General features: G+C 34.1%; 1 protein-coding gene and 1 long non-coding RNA gene across 5 annotated transcripts in view; one reads left to right on the top strand and one right to left on the bottom strand.

The window, feature by feature from the left end:
• Pde8 (phosphodiesterase 8) overlaps positions 1-17,079 on the bottom strand; it is an 18,947-nt gene extending 1,868 nt beyond the window's left edge. The window contains exons 1-18 of one of the 4 annotated variants that reach the window (XM_034316031.2): positions 12,514-17,079; positions 7,868-7,950; positions 4,009-4,068; positions 3,644-3,834; positions 3,506-3,565; positions 3,369-3,435; positions 3,063-3,230; positions 2,637-2,851; positions 2,395-2,558; positions 1,908-2,038; positions 1,739-1,843; positions 1,466-1,668; positions 1,108-1,386; positions 913-1,039; positions 684-827; positions 440-601; positions 162-291; positions 24-91 (exon numbers count right to left, since the gene is read on the bottom strand). In XM_034316031.2, the coding sequence (XP_034171922.1) occupies positions 24-91; positions 162-291; positions 440-601; positions 684-827; positions 913-1,039; positions 1,108-1,386; positions 1,466-1,668; positions 1,739-1,843; positions 1,908-2,038; positions 2,395-2,558; positions 2,637-2,851; positions 3,063-3,230; positions 3,369-3,435; positions 3,506-3,565; positions 3,644-3,834; positions 4,009-4,068; positions 7,868-7,950; positions 12,514-12,616 (2,460 nt within the window). In that variant the 5' untranslated portion in view covers positions 12,617-17,079. Of the gene's footprint in view, positions 1-23; positions 92-161; positions 292-439; positions 602-683; positions 828-912; positions 1,040-1,107; positions 1,387-1,465; positions 1,669-1,738; positions 1,844-1,907; positions 2,039-2,394; positions 2,559-2,636; positions 2,852-3,057; positions 3,436-3,505; positions 3,566-3,643; positions 3,835-4,008; positions 4,069-7,867; positions 7,951-8,971; positions 9,111-12,513 lie in introns of those variants that run through there. The other 3 variants (XM_034316029.2, XM_034316030.2, XM_034316033.2) reach the window with 3 other exon arrangements.
• LOC117600505 (uncharacterized) lies at positions 14,842-17,277 on the top strand. Its single transcript, XR_013063490.1, has 2 exons — positions 14,842-14,966; positions 17,055-17,277. It is a non-coding gene; the product is annotated as an uncharacterized LOC117600505 (long non-coding RNA).

The following is a 17,277-nucleotide window of genomic DNA, read 5'->3' as shown; positions in this document are numbered from 1 at the left end:
GATTATTTAGAAAAATTTCTTACGCTATATTCTTTCCATTTCTCGTAATTCTGCCTCATGTATCCCACTAGCTCAGGCATATCGATAAATGCTGAAAGATAAACGAATCGTATTTTCCAAAGGAAATGTAAACTTAGAAAATAATAAAAGTGCATACTGACCATCCCACGCTTCGATCATATCATTGATGATGAAATCGACAAAACCGATTTGTGATTTTGGTATCGAGCACGTTTGTCTGTCGAAGACTGGCATCAATACTGGTAGTTTCAACTTCTTTTCTTCGTCAGTCTGAGGATTTCAAAAATAGTTTCACCGTAACATAAAATTAAAGAAGAAAGTTTAATTTCGGAGTTCAAATAAGTGAAAGCTCTCTGGGATACTTCCAAGAGTGCCAAGTATTTGGAGAATCAGTTGAATCACTAAATGGAAACGCTACCTGACTAAAATACTCCTCGGCGATTCGTCTGGCCCATTCTACGCAAAATTTTAGCGGTCGTGTTGGATTTGACACGTCTGCACACTTGATCATCATTCTTTTCACCAACACTACATTTTCTGGTTGCAATACCACTGACATGTCTACGTTATCCGAGTAAGCCTATAAATTTCGAGGAATTCGTAAACAAAAATAAATAAAAATCAGATAGTTGATTGTTAGTTATAAAAGGGATAATTCATACATCTGTTTGATTGTCTACCACAATTCTTGAACTGCAAAGATTCATGAATCTAGCCAGGTGCTCGAAATGTTTTGTCATTTCAGTAGCCAGGATCATATCGATCACTACCTGCCGAATCATTTTGTAGGTGTCTCTTTCCAAGTTCTACAACAATGAAAATTCATTCAACGCCCGATGAAAATGATTATCAAGATTTACAGTGATAGCTGCAACATCATGCAAGACTCACTTTGAAAATATTGACATTATCGTCTTCTAAAGTTAACTTAAACGTCAAGGCTGCGTGGTGTGATTCAAGTACCGATAGATCATTATAGAGGACCGCTAGTTTGCAATCAGCGTTGCAAAGAAATTGGCTAAAACGAATTTAGATATTAATATTCAGGTATCTTTAAAAATATTTCAAAACTGATTGAAATATTACCTTGATCTGCCCGGATGATCGATGTCATGAGCAGTAGCAGCAATCAGAACCGCAACTTCGTCCAAAGGTTCCAAAATCTGCTTGAGTCTTTCGGATTGCATAAACCTGGCAGTAGCTTGCAACACGTCCGCAGCATGGGTAGAATTGTGATAGCAATTAGTAGCTTGATAATTCATCTCTATTAATGTTAGCCAATTTTGTATGATCTTCTCGTCGCAGCCTAGCCTAGCCGGTACACGATACAAATTCATCACTGTCATTCCTAAGAAGAGAAGTGGCCTATAAATTGAAAAATGAATTATCAAAAGAAGGAAATGTAATAATTATTTAACTGGTGAATTCATACTCTTTTGTGTACCTTTTCTCCGTCAGAATTTCTAGTTTGAAAATATCGAAGCTCCACTCCAAACATTTGTCTAATATTTCTGCGATCGCCTGAGGCCCCCTGAAACCTTTGATCTGCATACGAGAGGAATTCGGGGTCTGAATAACGTTCCTGAATGTAGATAATCGTGCTGATTCTATCGACGATCTTCTGGATTCCCATGGTTTTCGCGGTGACTATTCAATGATGATATTTTTCAAAATGGTATGTAAAACGTTTAATCTACTAATTGGTGAAATCACTTACGGATAGCAAGGCCCCAACGAGGTCAGTTGCTACGGGGTCAGTGTAGGTTCTGTCCTCCTTTAAATATGGCACGTATAGTTCGGTGGTTTTGAGAATTTCTATTGCCTGAAATATTAAATAATTCTTGTTAAACAGTAAGCAATTTTTAAGAAAGAAATGAGTAGTGTACCTTGTCGATTTGTGCTGCTATGTCGGGGGATGTTGAATCCGTAATCGCATTTGAAAGAAGCATAATCACTTTTGTAATCGGTGCTTCTAATTGTAAACTATGAAGTTTGCGCAAACTGGACCGCCTGCGGCCTATAAAAATATCAAAATTATCAACAATTTCGAGATAAACAAGGAGAAAAATTCATACGGAACGTGACAGATGTGCTCTACTTTTATGTTTAACCTATTCGACGTATTTACAACTTTGATAGAAGCGATACCACCGATATCAAGAGAGCCCTGACTAGCTTAAAAATCTCCATCAACCTTGTTTCCAGTTATCTCATCGCGTCCTTTCTAACTTCCCGTGGAAATTGACCAAAATAAAGTAAACTGTGCACGTCAAAATTTCAAAGTGCACTTAACGAATTATTTCATTAGTTCAGAACAGTTCAGATAAATCAAGAGAAATTCAAAGTAATATGTTAAAAAATTAAAAGAATTACCCTCGCTGTTGCCTGATTTCATATCAGAAGTTCGCCTTTGTACCACAACACCAGCCGGTTTTGGGAAACTAGGTTGTTGAACTTGATTAATAACTGGACTCAATGGATCTATATTTTCTGACAGGTACATAGTATCGTACACATATATGTAATGAGTTGGTTTTCTGGAAAAAAACTCAACAGATTCAGAGGTGCAAAATATTATTTACTACATATTAAATATTAAACCTTATATAACTTACTTCAAAGTAATACTAAAAGGTATTACTCGGCAGTTGATAGTGATCATTTGATTATTTTTTCTCTTGCAGTTCATATTCCCCTCGAATTCATGGCCTTTGTTAATTTGTTGCTCCATTAGAACGAAATTCTCGTAGAACACTATCTCAGTGATGCTTTTTCCTAACATTTCGCTGACTTTATAGCCTAGCAACTTCTCGCTAATTTTATTAACAAACTGCAACAAACAAAGAACAAACTGTATTAAGATAAACAAATAAAAAGGAGAATATAAAGAACCATATTTGGGAAAATTACAATTATAAATACATACATACTGCAATAAATAATAGAGTAAGACTGATTATCAAAATGGTTGATTAAAGGGGAAAGAGGAGTACGGGCATCTGTTGATTACGTGTGGATGATACAAGAGTTACTCACATTACCTGTACAATGTGTTTATCGTTTGTCACTTGTACCATATCGTGGCATCTGTCAAGAGCCAAATACAAAGCATCAGCAGCAGCGAGTTGTGTTCTTGGTAGCAATCCATTTGTATAGATTCCCACTAATTCGTTAATTAATATACCCTCATGAGAGCACTCCATTAAAGCCTGAAATAAAGTCCAAAAAAATCCATTATCTAATCTGCTATAATCGTGCAGTAACGTAAAGAGATTTGGCTTTTTAAAATCCATGATCTTCGATGATAAAAATAGTTTAGTTAAAAATATACAAAAATAAAAACTTACTTTGGTGAACCCTGTTTCTAACAAATCCAATGACACGATTTTATCTTTCTCAGCATGCATAAGAAACCTACGGAAATTCGTGTGAATTTATCATACGTGAAGATTGAATACGATGGAACGAAAGAATTTGAACTTACGATTTTTTTACAAGAGCTATGATAACGGTATTACGATAAACTGGACTAGACCTAATCGCCCTGAAATGAATGAAACGTCGAGTGATTATTTGAAAATGTAAATTAATAATTTAAACGGTGCTTAAAATTCTGGCATACCTACAAACTGCATTGGCCTCCGCGGCACGCTGCCCCCGGTGATCGATGATCACTAGCTCGTGATTTCGATCTTGGAAATATTCGACCGCTTTTTCCGCATCTTTCGCCACCGACACGCTCCATCCCAACCTTCTCGAAGTGGTGGCAAGAATGTCCATCTGCTGATCATCTTTGGGGAAGACCAGTAATATCTGACACGTTCGAGGAATGCGATTCGAGGTAAATCAATCATTGTCTTGTGTAAGCCCGATCGTTCGATTAATCGTGCAATGTAAACACACCGTTATCTGCCGGTCATTTAATTGCAATAGATAGATAGAACCGAAGCAACTTTCTTAAACGATAAATTACATAAAACTGCTCACCTTTATGATATTAGGAACACTGTTCGTTAAAGGATATGTTTCAATATCTTGGGGCCCTTTCTGGAACAGGCAGGAAAAAAAAGCAATATAAATAAAAGAGATCAAGAATATTGATTTTGATTGTTTAATTAATTAAACACAGTGGCAAATAGTTCAGCGGAACGGACAAACGTCCACCTAATTGTACGGACGTACTGGTTTTATAGTGTTGTTAATATTAGTTCTCGACTCGAGTTCTTTGTAAACTTTAGCCCTCCGTCGTTCACGCGGTGATTCCTTTAATTTTTCATTGTTTCCATTATAAGATTCGACGCTTTTCATTCGTATTGGTTATGTGCTGCTTGATTTTTAATGGAATTCTGGCGTAACCTATACATGTTACACTCATGGAAAACAGAGTCGAGAAGTATGCAAGAAAACGAAGTTGATCGTTTTAATACAGGAGAGGATGAAACAAAGTTCGATTACTTGATATTTCTCTAATGATTCCCATTTACAATGAATTTTTTTTTTTTTTGAATAATAGAAACAAAGTATCTCTCGTCTGTTTATCCAAATTCAAATTTTTATTCTGAGCGCACGAAACGTTCCAAGTACGGGATACGATACTCCTAAACGATACCGCGAAACGATTGTTGAAATTTTTCGACTCGTTTTCAGGTGTGTTTATAATCGTGTCTTGAACACGGAACACGCGTGTGCAATGATGAAAAATGAAGTAACATTTCAGAGAGGTACTCTTCTTGTAAATTACATAAATTATTGTATATTAAAATCAAAAAGAAACATTGTATATCTCCAGAATTGCAATAAAATAATTCTTGAACGATTCTATCATTTATTTTTGCAAAATAGAAAAGAACATATTTACTAAATGCATAAATAGAATAAATTTTGTGAACAATTGTATATCTCAATAATTGAAATATTCTTGAACGATTCTATAATTTATTCCTACAAAAAAGAACAAATTAATATTTTTTGCTATATCATTAACAAATGAAAAACTCTAAGAATTCTCTGTAATACACAAGATTGAACATGTACATCCCCTTGACCGCAATAAAAGTAATTCCAGATCGATCTATCATTTATTTCGCCCAGAACAAGAACAATTGACAAAGAAACAATACCTATGAACTCTAAAAAAGTAACTCAATTATTAGTATTCATTATCGTGTAAAATTTGACCAATTTTTTCCACACAGCTTTTCTGAAATACCTTAGTTGCATCTGGTGGTGGCACAAGAGACGGAGGCATTTCGTTCACGCTCAATATTCTGCTTTTGTTCGCATCCCATTTTTTCTCCACCCTGCCACATAGTGCATCAAAGATCCATCTGTACCAAGATCTAGACGGCTCTCTATGGATCTCCGTATCGTTGACCGATCGACAAACGTAGATCGCCATCTGTGTCGATCGCCTTGTCTCGTTCATTCTCGTCCGTGAAAACGTTAATTAAACGAACCACTGATCAACACGCAACGATGAACAACCCATAATTCAATAAAAAATCAACCAATTACATCGAGTCTGGAATTTTTTGGAATACTTCAGTGGTCAAAGTTCGATTGGCCAAGTGTCCTCGTTCGTTTACAATATTCACTTTCACCGTTGAAAAGAAATGATATTGATGATTTTGAAGGATGACGGTACTGTTAGAGAAAATCAGATTGAAAAACACGTTCACAGAAAACGTTCATCGCGATACTGAGCCCGTCGTCATCGAGATTATCCTTTTTTGCACTATCAGGGGAGCCAGAAGCACGTCTATCTTTGATAAGGAAACTTCTCCGGAGAACTAAAGCGTCTTCGGTGCAAATTATCGATAGTGTATTGTATAAACAGCCGATAGATAAAATGAGTGCACGTAACGGACAATCGATTATAAATAAATGATTGTATATCAGAATTTTTTTATAACGATATCACTTCTTAGACGTTATATTCGCAGGATCCATAATAAGATGTGTAATCAACGAAGCCCCAATGAAATTGAAAGTATACGCGACACAACTGAGGGTACAATAGTTCATACCAAATCGGAGTGCTACTAAAAAGATTAAAAAATTACCCCTTTTCCTAAACGCTCGATAATTGTTGCCGAAAGAACTGCTGCCCCGAACCGTGACAAAGTTTCCAGACGGACAAATTATCCCCTTAAAGTTCTACAGACTGAACTGGTGCCGCATTTAACACGCTCGACAAAAAACGATTAAACCAAACAGAGATAAGTTCCCCGAAAAAATGCAATTTAAAAGTTCTTGTCGAAAAAAAAAAGCTCGATTACAACACGTGGCATTACAGAATTTCTCCCGTATCAAAAAGAAAACATCACCTTCGATGTTTCTATTACAAGAAAAAGCGCTCAATCAACACCTTACATCACAAATTCTTCAAAAAGAAACACTAATCCTCGAGCCTTCAAGTTCTTGCGAAAGAGAAACACGTGCTGGTTATTTCGAAAAAAATACCACGTAAATACCTGTGCGATTCCAAGGTTCTTTCGAAAGCAGAGCAAAGGATCTCTCATCCTGAGACCCCTTTCGTTTCATGACGAGATTGTGCAAGATGTCAGTTCCAACTGTCAGCTTGTTCGGCTTTCCTGGCTGCTATTGATTGTCTATAGCTCATCTATAGACAGCTTATACCCTGCCTATGGAGGAGCTTTCGACGTAGCAGCACGAGAAGCTCGGACCAACGACTGTGCATTGCGAGAGAGGAAAGGGCTAGGCGCATTAATAATTCACGCGATGCATTCAATGCTTGGCAATCGAAGCTTAATGTGTTAATGAAATATTTAAGAGGCTGTTAGTTTGTCGTATCGTACGCGGCGATGTTTTGTTTCACCCTTTGAAAGTTCCATGAGAATGTTTGATGTAATTTTCACGAGAACACGCGACATTCTGCGTATTAAACAGGTGTTTCGAACAAAAGCCGATCACGTTATTGCAGGAAAGGGTTAATTGCTGGTTGAAGCCTCGTGAGAAAGGAAAGTCTGATATGGGAGAGTTTGTGTTTCAATTTTTTACCAATTTCTTTTTCACCTGCTGCTACACGATATCCCATGTATTTTCCCCTTCTCTTGTCCTTAGTAATCGATAAAGGGACTTTGAATTTGATAGAAATTTTTACAACCCTTTCTGATCTATACGCGTGAAATGTATACAACATAATATTGATAAAAATTAAACATTAACCATTTTATATATTGCTTTTATAAGAGCTTTTATATATTGAAAATATACTTGAAAACATTTCGATTGCATTAAAAAAAAAAAATACAAGAAATGTGGGGTGACAGTGGCTACAGTTTAGATAGAAATAGTTAAAAGCCACGGTTTTGAAAATCAGTTAAAGCAAAAGAATAGAGAGTAGATTTCAATAATATAAAAGACGATACAGAAAAGATTGTAAAATAAAAGGAAATGATGAAAGGAAGTTTAGGAAGACATGACTTACTGTTAGTAGATAGTTACAATTACACATATATTATTTTATACAGAAATCATATGACTATGACACAATAACATAATCTTATAAGAAGTAGTATGTAGTAACAAATGCGTAGATTCAATTGCCACTTGTTGATTATTAAAAATAAGAAGTGGAACATTTTGTTCGATGTTATCTCTGATTGGAGCAATGGAGATATCGACACAGCAAAAATATTTTAACGTCATTTATCGTTACAGTATTGCATTCTATACAATATTACAATAAAAATCAGGATACCGGCTTCATTATCACAATGTGTATTTAATGATTTTGTTGATTTGACGAATAAACAGCACAGTTTATTGAGTATTAAAATGAAAATTAAAAATTATAAAAAATAAGACAAACAGTTCTACTTACCACCATAGAATAATCCGCATCTTCATCTCCAGTTGAGACGTCTTTAAACGGTGGCTTTTCCAAAATGTCGTATTCCGATTTTTCTTGAAGAGAAAAAGAATTTAATGTTACAATGATTTGCACATAGATATTTTTAAAACTATGCACTCCTCGTATGTTGTTTTCATTGACCAAGCTTTTTATCAATCAATTCAATGATTAATCAAGTAATTAACATCTTGAATTGCAATAAGCCTTGTTAACAATCAGATTACGTACGAATTACCATGAGAAAATTGTGTGTCATTGGTTTAATTAAAACTAGGTTGCGAAATAATGGTTATTTTCAATTTCTATTTTTGAACGAACTCGTTAAAACAATTTATCAGATGTGTCCCTGCATAACCATTAATTGTATAGAATTTTTACGTGATGAATCAATTGTTTGTTTACCGATGCCTTTAATTGGATAATTGGTGTGGATGGAATGGATCAAGTGATATCATAAAAATGATTAAGCTGTACAAGGGTGGGTGAGCGAGGTCGAATGTAAAAACTTATCTTCACCTTTTACGGTAAGATTATTCAGCATTTACCGTGTGATTCGAATGGATCAGAGTTTTAAAAGATAATTGACCGAAAGTAGGGCACCTCAATTGGACATAGCGAGCAACTCTGTTGGAAAAAAATAAGACTATTTTAACCAAAATGTGTATGTATACAGTATAGTGTCTCTGGAGAAGTGTGCTTGATTCTGCAACCGGCATTTACGACCAATCGTTTCAGTGTCAATTTCCAGTTCTGCCCTCTTCGTGTCCCTGGTAATCAACTTATTATTGCATTTTTTTACGCTTGAACGTAGCGGCCCACGATGTTTAGTAAAAGCAAACACCTTCATTATTCGAATGAGCATGTGTTTTTTTTTTTATTTGGAAGTAGAAAAGAGAAATCAAGAAGATAAAATAATTGTGGATCTTATGAAACTACCACAGTTTTAAAAATAAATTCTGAAAATTTAGATAAAATATTCGAAATTATACATAGAGTATTTTTTTTATTAATCACCAAAAAGGGAAGAAATTGATAAAAAGTTTATTTTAATGGTTTAATGTGATGTTTACATACCGATGTTAAATAATAAGTCATCCAGAGTTTCTTCATTGTCATTTGCGAAGAAATATTCATTCGAAGGAGATGCCATATGAATTTATAACTTGATAACTTCACAATATCGTAGATGCACATTGAAATTATGTTTATCGTGCTTTCACTTTACTCAGAATCTATATTAATTATTCATTAAAATGTACTTGCAATTAATAGAACAATAAGCATAAAAAATTTTGTAGAAACTTTGTTTAGACAAGTCAGAGCTTCAGAATGTTAATAGAAATATTAAAAAAAAAATTATCAACCCCTAGAGTACAGTATTTAGTAATTATTTAGTAAAAGATTTCCTAAAATCAGATTCAAAACAAAAAATTAGCAAATCGATACCACCGTCACTTCTCGATCGTTCACATCGGAGATCAAAGGAAAGAAACTTTCACCGTACCATAACACAAAATCAGACTGTCGATACACTTTAGCAAGTCTTTCGAAATCGTCTGTATTTCGACCTAATACAATTTTTCTAATCACTTCGTCCATGTCAATGATTCGAATCACTTTCAAAAAAAAACAAGACTAATCGGCTCTCTAGGCGAGTGACACGCGTATCCAAGCATTGAAATCACTGGTAGAAGCACGCGTGAAGAAAAGAATCGGCGCGTTCGAAGCGTGTACGACGCGTAGCAAGCGACTCAAAGACAACGACTGACCAGTACAAGTAAATTCTTCGGATTGAAATTCTACTCGCGAAGTGAGTGGCCTCAGGGTGGTCGGAGAAACTCCACTGTACAATAGCCGTACACGTTTATTAAATACGAACCTGTTTGAAAGAAGTTTTGTGCGAAAAAAAAATCAGTAATTAATAGTGATAAATTGATTTGAATGCAAATAATTTTTTTTAGCCAGCAGTGAATTGTAATAGCTGTAAAAAAATCTTAACGAGGCAGAATTAGTAAAAGCTTAATATAGAATAAAATTCAGCAATTAGTGTTGATAAGAAAAAGGTGACGGAAGTAACAGTAGTTCAATAAAAAATATTTTATTCAGGAAGAATTACTGAAAATTAATGTACTCTTAGTAACAATGTTTTTATGGCTGTTAAAAATACTTGATTGAAATATTTCTGCTTGTTTGTTTGAATAAATGTTACTTAAAGATGATTGGCTTTGTCTAGCAGTGAAGTGTATTTGGAATTTGAGAACTTGTTCATTGTTTCAGGATTCAAGATATGTTAGTAATTGTTGATCATAGTTCAGAATTTTGTTTTGAATTGCCTGTAGAATGTGTAATTTTGTAGTAAACTGCTTGTTGAATCAGTTGATAAGAATAAGGTTAATGAAACTTGTGTTTGAGATCAAAGGTGCCCGCTAATGGACTGTTGTTGCATAGAAATAAAAATGGTGTTGCAATATATCTAGAAATATTCTGCTTAATTCATATGGATCATTAGAAAATGAAATACTTGAATACTTGGAAGAAATTATTGAACGATTATAGATTCACCAACATTTTTCTCTTCGTTCTGAATAAATTACACGATTTTACAATGAAGTAATTACAAGATCATTAAGGATCAATATTAAAAATAGAAAATTTTGTATAAAAATGTACTTGCATAAGGATGAGGAATGGTTATACAAATTCAATAATTAAATTGAGTCAAGTATATATTTTCTAATCGCAATAACAATTATGTGTCACTTTTATATAAAATGTTTCCCTATGCTGTATTTGCATTTATCTTATTCAATGAGCGTAGCATACTTTATATTGATCAGCTCCATGTATAAAGCTTTATACCGTTCAGTCTTGCTAATGAATAGAAAAATGAAACATTAAACGAAGCATAAGATATAAAGCTTTTGTAAGTGTGAGCTACAAATATTCTAATTTCTGCTCCTTGAATCACGCTTGGAACTATTGCAATAATAAAAGCATAGCAGCGAAGTAAGACAAGCAAAGCATTGAAAACACTAACATTTTTCTTTTCTATGTATTTTCTACCCTGAAAGCACGATTTTCTCTTAAACATGTAAATAATCACTGTGTTCTGTCCACTGGTTAAATTTTCAAGCAACAATCGTCATAAAAATTGTCGATTCACAATATTGCAGAATTTCAATTGTTACTGTTATTGAGAATGGTGGACGCAGGAGGAATAACGAATCGAATTGAGCAACTAATTTGCTTGCACGTTCGCGAAGGTCCGAATGGAATTGCCATCCGGCATTATCTGTGTCTGATTTGCATTCATAACCATCGACCCAAACATACCGTGGCCTTATCAAAGAATCAATATAGCGTTTCGGCATTGTACCCTTGTGCCCGTGGCATTCTTGCTTACCAATAAACTCGTTGAATGGCAAATTATATTCCTTTCAAAAGACATTTAAACCGAGATGCTTTTAATGCGATGCGAGAATTAAAAAAAAAAAGAATGAAGTGTTGAAATTATATTGAATGTCATGTATTTATGAGAAATAATAATTGAAAAGGAAATATGCGCAATGTCGTTGAGTTTTTTGTTTCGAGTTGAATTGTGATGTTAATACATTTGTGTTTAAGAAGTAAAAAATGTAGAAATAAGAAGAGAGTGTGATAAAGTACAATTGAGGTGAGGTTGAAGTAGAATATTGCCGATAATACTGTGCCCTTTTGAAAATGTTTTTTGAGTTGAAAATCGAAAATGGCTGGTGTGTAACACCTCCAATGATTACGTTTTCAATTTTATTTTTAAGCAATTATTCAATTAAAAAATAGACAAAGCAAACACTTCTCTGTCTCTGTGCCCTGTTTAAGAATACGCAGACAAATTCAAATGGATCTCTAATGGTAGCCCATTTCTAACGCTACAGTCACTGAATGACAATGATTTACGACAGAAGTTTGACCCTCCCTCCTTGTCGAAAGTTAAGAAAACGGTGCAAACAGCTTTGTGAAACCATGTACCGAGGCTGATTAATTCTCATCTCGATCTTAGCTTCCAGACAAGAATACGGTGTGGTCAATGTAGAGACTAGGTCAAGGCGAATCGCCATTCGCTCGAGGTATACTTTTGCGAAAGGCGTACGCATCAATGACGCAGAAATGCCCTCAGCACATTGCAAATTATTTTTGTTGATCGATTGTATACGCCCTCGTAGTCGGAGACGTCCTTCTAGCCCCATGATTCTATCCCCATGAAATTGATAAAACTATTGAAAAAATGATTTAATTTGGCAAAAGTTAACGATTGAACTTAAAATAATTAATTTAATAAAAAAAGTAATGAAATTTTATGGCAGCCACTCTTTCATCTTGAAATTGAAAGTGATTTGATCTAACAAAATTTATGGTTGATAGAAGTCGGTTATAGAAACTTGTAAGAGTGAATTTAATTAGAAAATAAAAAATTAAAGTACAGCACAGTCATTGTTTCAAAGTACAAGTATAACGAACAAAAATAACAAAAAAGTAAAACTTGAAATAAGATGTCAGATAATTCTAAATAGTTCAAGATCCACGGGTACAGAGCGCACACTATAGTTGCAAGTCCTTGAAGAGAAACGTGAAATTACCTATGTCGACTAGAGATCCTTGATCCAACGAATCTGATTGTTTCCTCTTATCCGTGTCCCTTTTGTCCCCCATGCACTCCAACATGCTGGGCTTGCATCCCATTCTTGAAGCAGAATCTCACTTCGCGCAAGATCCTTCAATCCTCTTCCACATTGTTGAGACCTTCTTCAGAAGATCCTAGAAAAGAATCCTACCATTTATACCATATTTTCTGAGTATAGAATTTTTTTTTTTTACCAGAGATAACGTAAGACGCAAACGATGCGTCATTAGTCACGAGTGTCTTGACGTATCATTTGATGCAACAAAATTAATATATATTATAGTGTCTCGAATAGAATTGGCAATACATCCCGATGCATATAATTAATTAAAAAAACATTAAGATTTCAAAATACGAAGAGGTTGAACGTCCCTGTTCAATGTCATTAAAACGAGTTCCTCAACGACGATGATGCTGTTAGTGCAGGAAACGTTGAGGAAGAGTGACAGGCTATAACGCGTGCTTATAAATATTCATGAGGGTTAACAGTTCCGTTGAATATTGAAAAACACGATGAGAGGAGCATGTTCGTAAATCGATCAAGATACACTTAGAGTACCTACCATAAAAACGTGTGCAAGGTGATCCCGATTTCCATGTTTCTTTGATGACATTCACGTGATCAAAGTTAGAGTGCAGAACAGTTTCTCACATAATTCGAGCATTTGATTCTTTAAACACTGTTTAACACTGATTAGAATGTCACAGATGCACAAAGGTGTGAACTTTTTAGTTTTAGTTCCAATTTATCACTGAAATTGCGATGTCGATTTGTTTTTTGTAACTGCACTTAATCAGCAAAAATGATAGAAACATAAACACAGAAGCACGAGAGAATAATATATGCAGATTTCTTTTTTTCTATAATTATATCTTGGACATTAAAGTAGCTGAGAAGGTTAATAAAAAAGTACGATTATATCCTGTGGACATTAAAGGAAGGTTGGAATACTAATATGGGGTTTTTGATTTTTTTGCATAATTCTATTTTTAAAGTTAATATTAATAGAGTTGAAGAGGTTAATTGCAAAGAACTTAATGATGATGCCCTGAGAACTAGAAATACTAGTCTCTTAGTAAATTGAAATTAAACGCAAGGATCTCTAGCAAAGTCTAGTCAGGTGTGATAAAGTTCAATAAGCTTGTGAAATATTAAGAAATTGATCAGATCTATTTAAAATTATAGATATTATAATAAAAATAATTAAGTCTAGACATGTCAACAATAACAATGACAATATCTCTAAAATTGAATCGCAAGTTCCAAATTCGATAATTATTTAAGAAGTAGAGTCCCTGCTTATCAACATTCTAAACGATCATTTAATCAAAATTCCAACCGATTATGTCATCGTGCAAAATATAGCAGGAATTATGTACTTCCGGAAAGTACAAAAGTCATCCATTCGTATTAGCTTGACACTGAACCATACTGCACGAAGGCCAGATCCAAAGTTGCACAAGGACACACACAAGTCCACCAAGTTCCTCTTCTCTTCCTATGCACTTTATCTTATCACAGACCATGAATTCGCGCAAGTTTCCCGTGTGAATCTCGAGGAACCGCGAGTCTTCGGCCGATCTCGCGAAATCGGTTTACGCGTAATTTCTCTGATCACCTTGAACAACGTATCCGAGATTACGGTTCGTTTAAATGTAAACACGTCCCACGGAAATTTACATTTCATTCCCCAGAGAGGTAAGACACTAACGACGAATCGACGAATGGTATCGTGATTGTTTGTCACGCGACAATCAATGACCGATCGCGATCCCGTTTGGAAATGGTTCAAGTTGTGAAATCGGTAGCGCACGATCCTGTTTGAGATTTCAACATCGGTCAGTATCTTTGTAGAGACATTTGGAGCCCCGAGGTCGCCTGTTCCTTGAACAATTATTGCCTCTGGTCAATTACACTCGCGAGGCAATCAGAATACGGGGTGTCGTAAACAACATTAAAACGTTCTAAAGTTATTTGAGATTTTCGATTGTAACAGAGAAATTTCACAGAGAAATCACTGTATTGAAATTGTTCAAAGAATGACTGTCGATAAAATGATTTTTTTCACTGATGTGTATGATAAAGAACGAACGATAGACGGATTCATTGTTAAACGACAAAGTGTTAAGATGTGCGCGTTGTTTTTAATGTTAGACTCAGTTGTATACCGCATGGTGGCCTCGAATTCACTGACTAAAGTTTGCGATTCCACGAGGACGAGTCGTAGGGAAGAGACAACAGATCGTTGGGATACCACCACCCCTCCTTCTTCCGAGCACCTAGCCAAATATTTTATTTGCACTCTCGGCAGAGCACGTTGATGTGTAGATTATTCGTTCAGGGCACGATAGCGTTACGTGATGTGGACACCGTTCTTGTTATTCAACCTCGGCCTGATAGGCAGGAAGGTATGTTACGAATATTTAAACAAAATCATTTTTTCAAAATTCTATTTAAGGGAAAATTGATCGTGATTATTAATTTGAACATTTGTACAACGATTGCTGGTAAAATTGAAATAGGAGACTTGAAGAATAAAAGTGCATAGATCGTTCAACTGAGTTGATCGTGATGACACATTGAAGAATTGATACAAGATATCCAATAAAATTCAGTATAGTTGAAAAAAATATTCAAAATAGAAAAATGCAAATTGTTTAATTATCTTGATCATACTGATATGATAAAGATTAATTAATGCCTCGACAAATTAATGACGATAATATCTTGAGAAATAATGTGTAGGTCATTTAGCAAATTGTATCGTGCCAACTCCGAAAATTAACGTAGGTCCATTAATGAAATTAATGATGGCAACAGCCTAAAAAGCGATACAGGAGACTTATTATTTTGATTAATTTTGAAAAAAAAAAATTATGAAACTTCAGGTACCTGATGCAATAAAAAAAAATGATATTTTATATATCAAACTAAAATATATACCAGACATTCAAACAAGTGATTTAAAAGTTTCATTGAATCGTTAATTTCTTAACATGTGAAATAATAAAAAACCTACTGAACAGGCGTTTTAAATTGAAATCATAAAAGCGGCAGCCAGAGTTAATTGAATGATTGATTGAAACAAGTAATAAAACGAAGCTTGTTTTTATATTAATTGATAGTTTTCTTGAAGGAAGCTACATTTTTAACGAATGAAGATGTAACAGAGGCAGATAGTATGCAATAACATGTGATAGGTTTGCAGATAGAATGAACAGACATGTTACGAAACATTAAACAGATTCTCCTTGAGAGTATTAGTCGATGTGAAAGGCTAATAATGTCTTACGTTCTTTGAATGATGAACAGCAATTGCACATTACGACCTGGGTAATTTGGTAAAAGATACAAAATTCTGGAGGCAAATTATTTCAACACTTGTCAGAGAAAACAGTGAAATCTTCCTTTCCATTGCGAACAAGTATACTTTACACGTAAGACAAGACATGAAAAACAAAAAAGAGACTTAAGCAATTGAGAAATTTACACACCCCTGTTAATTAAAGTGTAAAATTAAAATCGTACTCTAAAACTCTCCAAATACTCTATAAAAATAAAATAAGAAGATACATAAAAAGTAATAGAAAACAATTTTTTCTATAACTCAAGGTTTAAAATTGAAAGTGCTGTAAAATGTCCTTAATTCTTAAAAAGTAATGAATTTGAATTTCATCAGAATAAACCAATGAATTAAGACTAAAAGAAAGAAACAGTTTTTCATCGAAGATACATTGTAACGTTGATAGTCGAATAGAAGACAGTTAGGTATCTAGAATTTGCACCTGGCAAATAGTAAGCAGAATGATCTAACAGTTGTTATTGCGAGTTTGCATAGAGCTTAAACAGGCCCGCGGTTGCACAAAAGCGATTATTTGTCTAGAGATGCTTTAAAAGTTTCCTTGACGGAAATTATCTTTACTTGTGAGCTCATTGTACACCATTGTTTCACTCGTTGCACCTCACGTGGAACTGTATCTTGCACATGCCATCCCAATTATTCTCCTATTAAATGCACCGATGCACGGATGCACCGATGCAGCGAAAAGTATTCCAAGTAAATTCTTTCCTTATTAATTATTCTTTCCTGGTTCTCCTCCCTTACGCTTTCACTTTATATTACATCATTTCAAATTTTGAAATAATTTACTCTTAAAAAATGTGAAGTACTGAAGGATTAAACATAAAGTTTAAACACGTTGAACTATTAAAAAGAAATATTTCAAAACATAGTACTTATGGAAAGGAAGTTAAATTTGAAATTGGATAGGTTCGATGACCCATGGAATTGTTAATTAAATATGAAATTTCTACAAACCTACCCTACGATAAAATATTGACCCACGGTATTAAAATGTTAAATAATATACTAAATTATGTATAAGTTGAATTGGTTTTTAAATTTACTGATTTCAAATGTCTTGAAATATTTATAAAATTAATAAATTATTATAATCCCCTATGATAAATTAAAATATATCGAAAATATTCTTAAGAATAATGAAGAATTAAGAGCACGATGATGATTAACTATTTGAAGATTGAACATAAATATCAATGAAGAGTGAACAAAATACAATAATATTAATATAATATAATGTCAAAATATACACTAAAATACTTAAAATAAAATAAAGCTAAGTAAGAAATATTTTTTATTATTTAATTCTTTATTAGTCTTATATATAAATCACGAATAATATATTTTTTTTTAGAAAA

Source organism: Osmia lignaria, chromosome 15 (genome assembly GCF_051020975.1).
Source record: "Osmia lignaria lignaria isolate PbOS001 chromosome 15, iyOsmLign1, whole genome shotgun sequence".
Classification (NCBI taxonomy): Eukaryota; Metazoa; Arthropoda; class Insecta; order Hymenoptera; family Megachilidae; genus Osmia; species Osmia lignaria.
The sequence above is the reverse complement of the archived record's forward strand: the minus strand, read 5'-3'. Positions and strand labels throughout refer to the sequence as shown.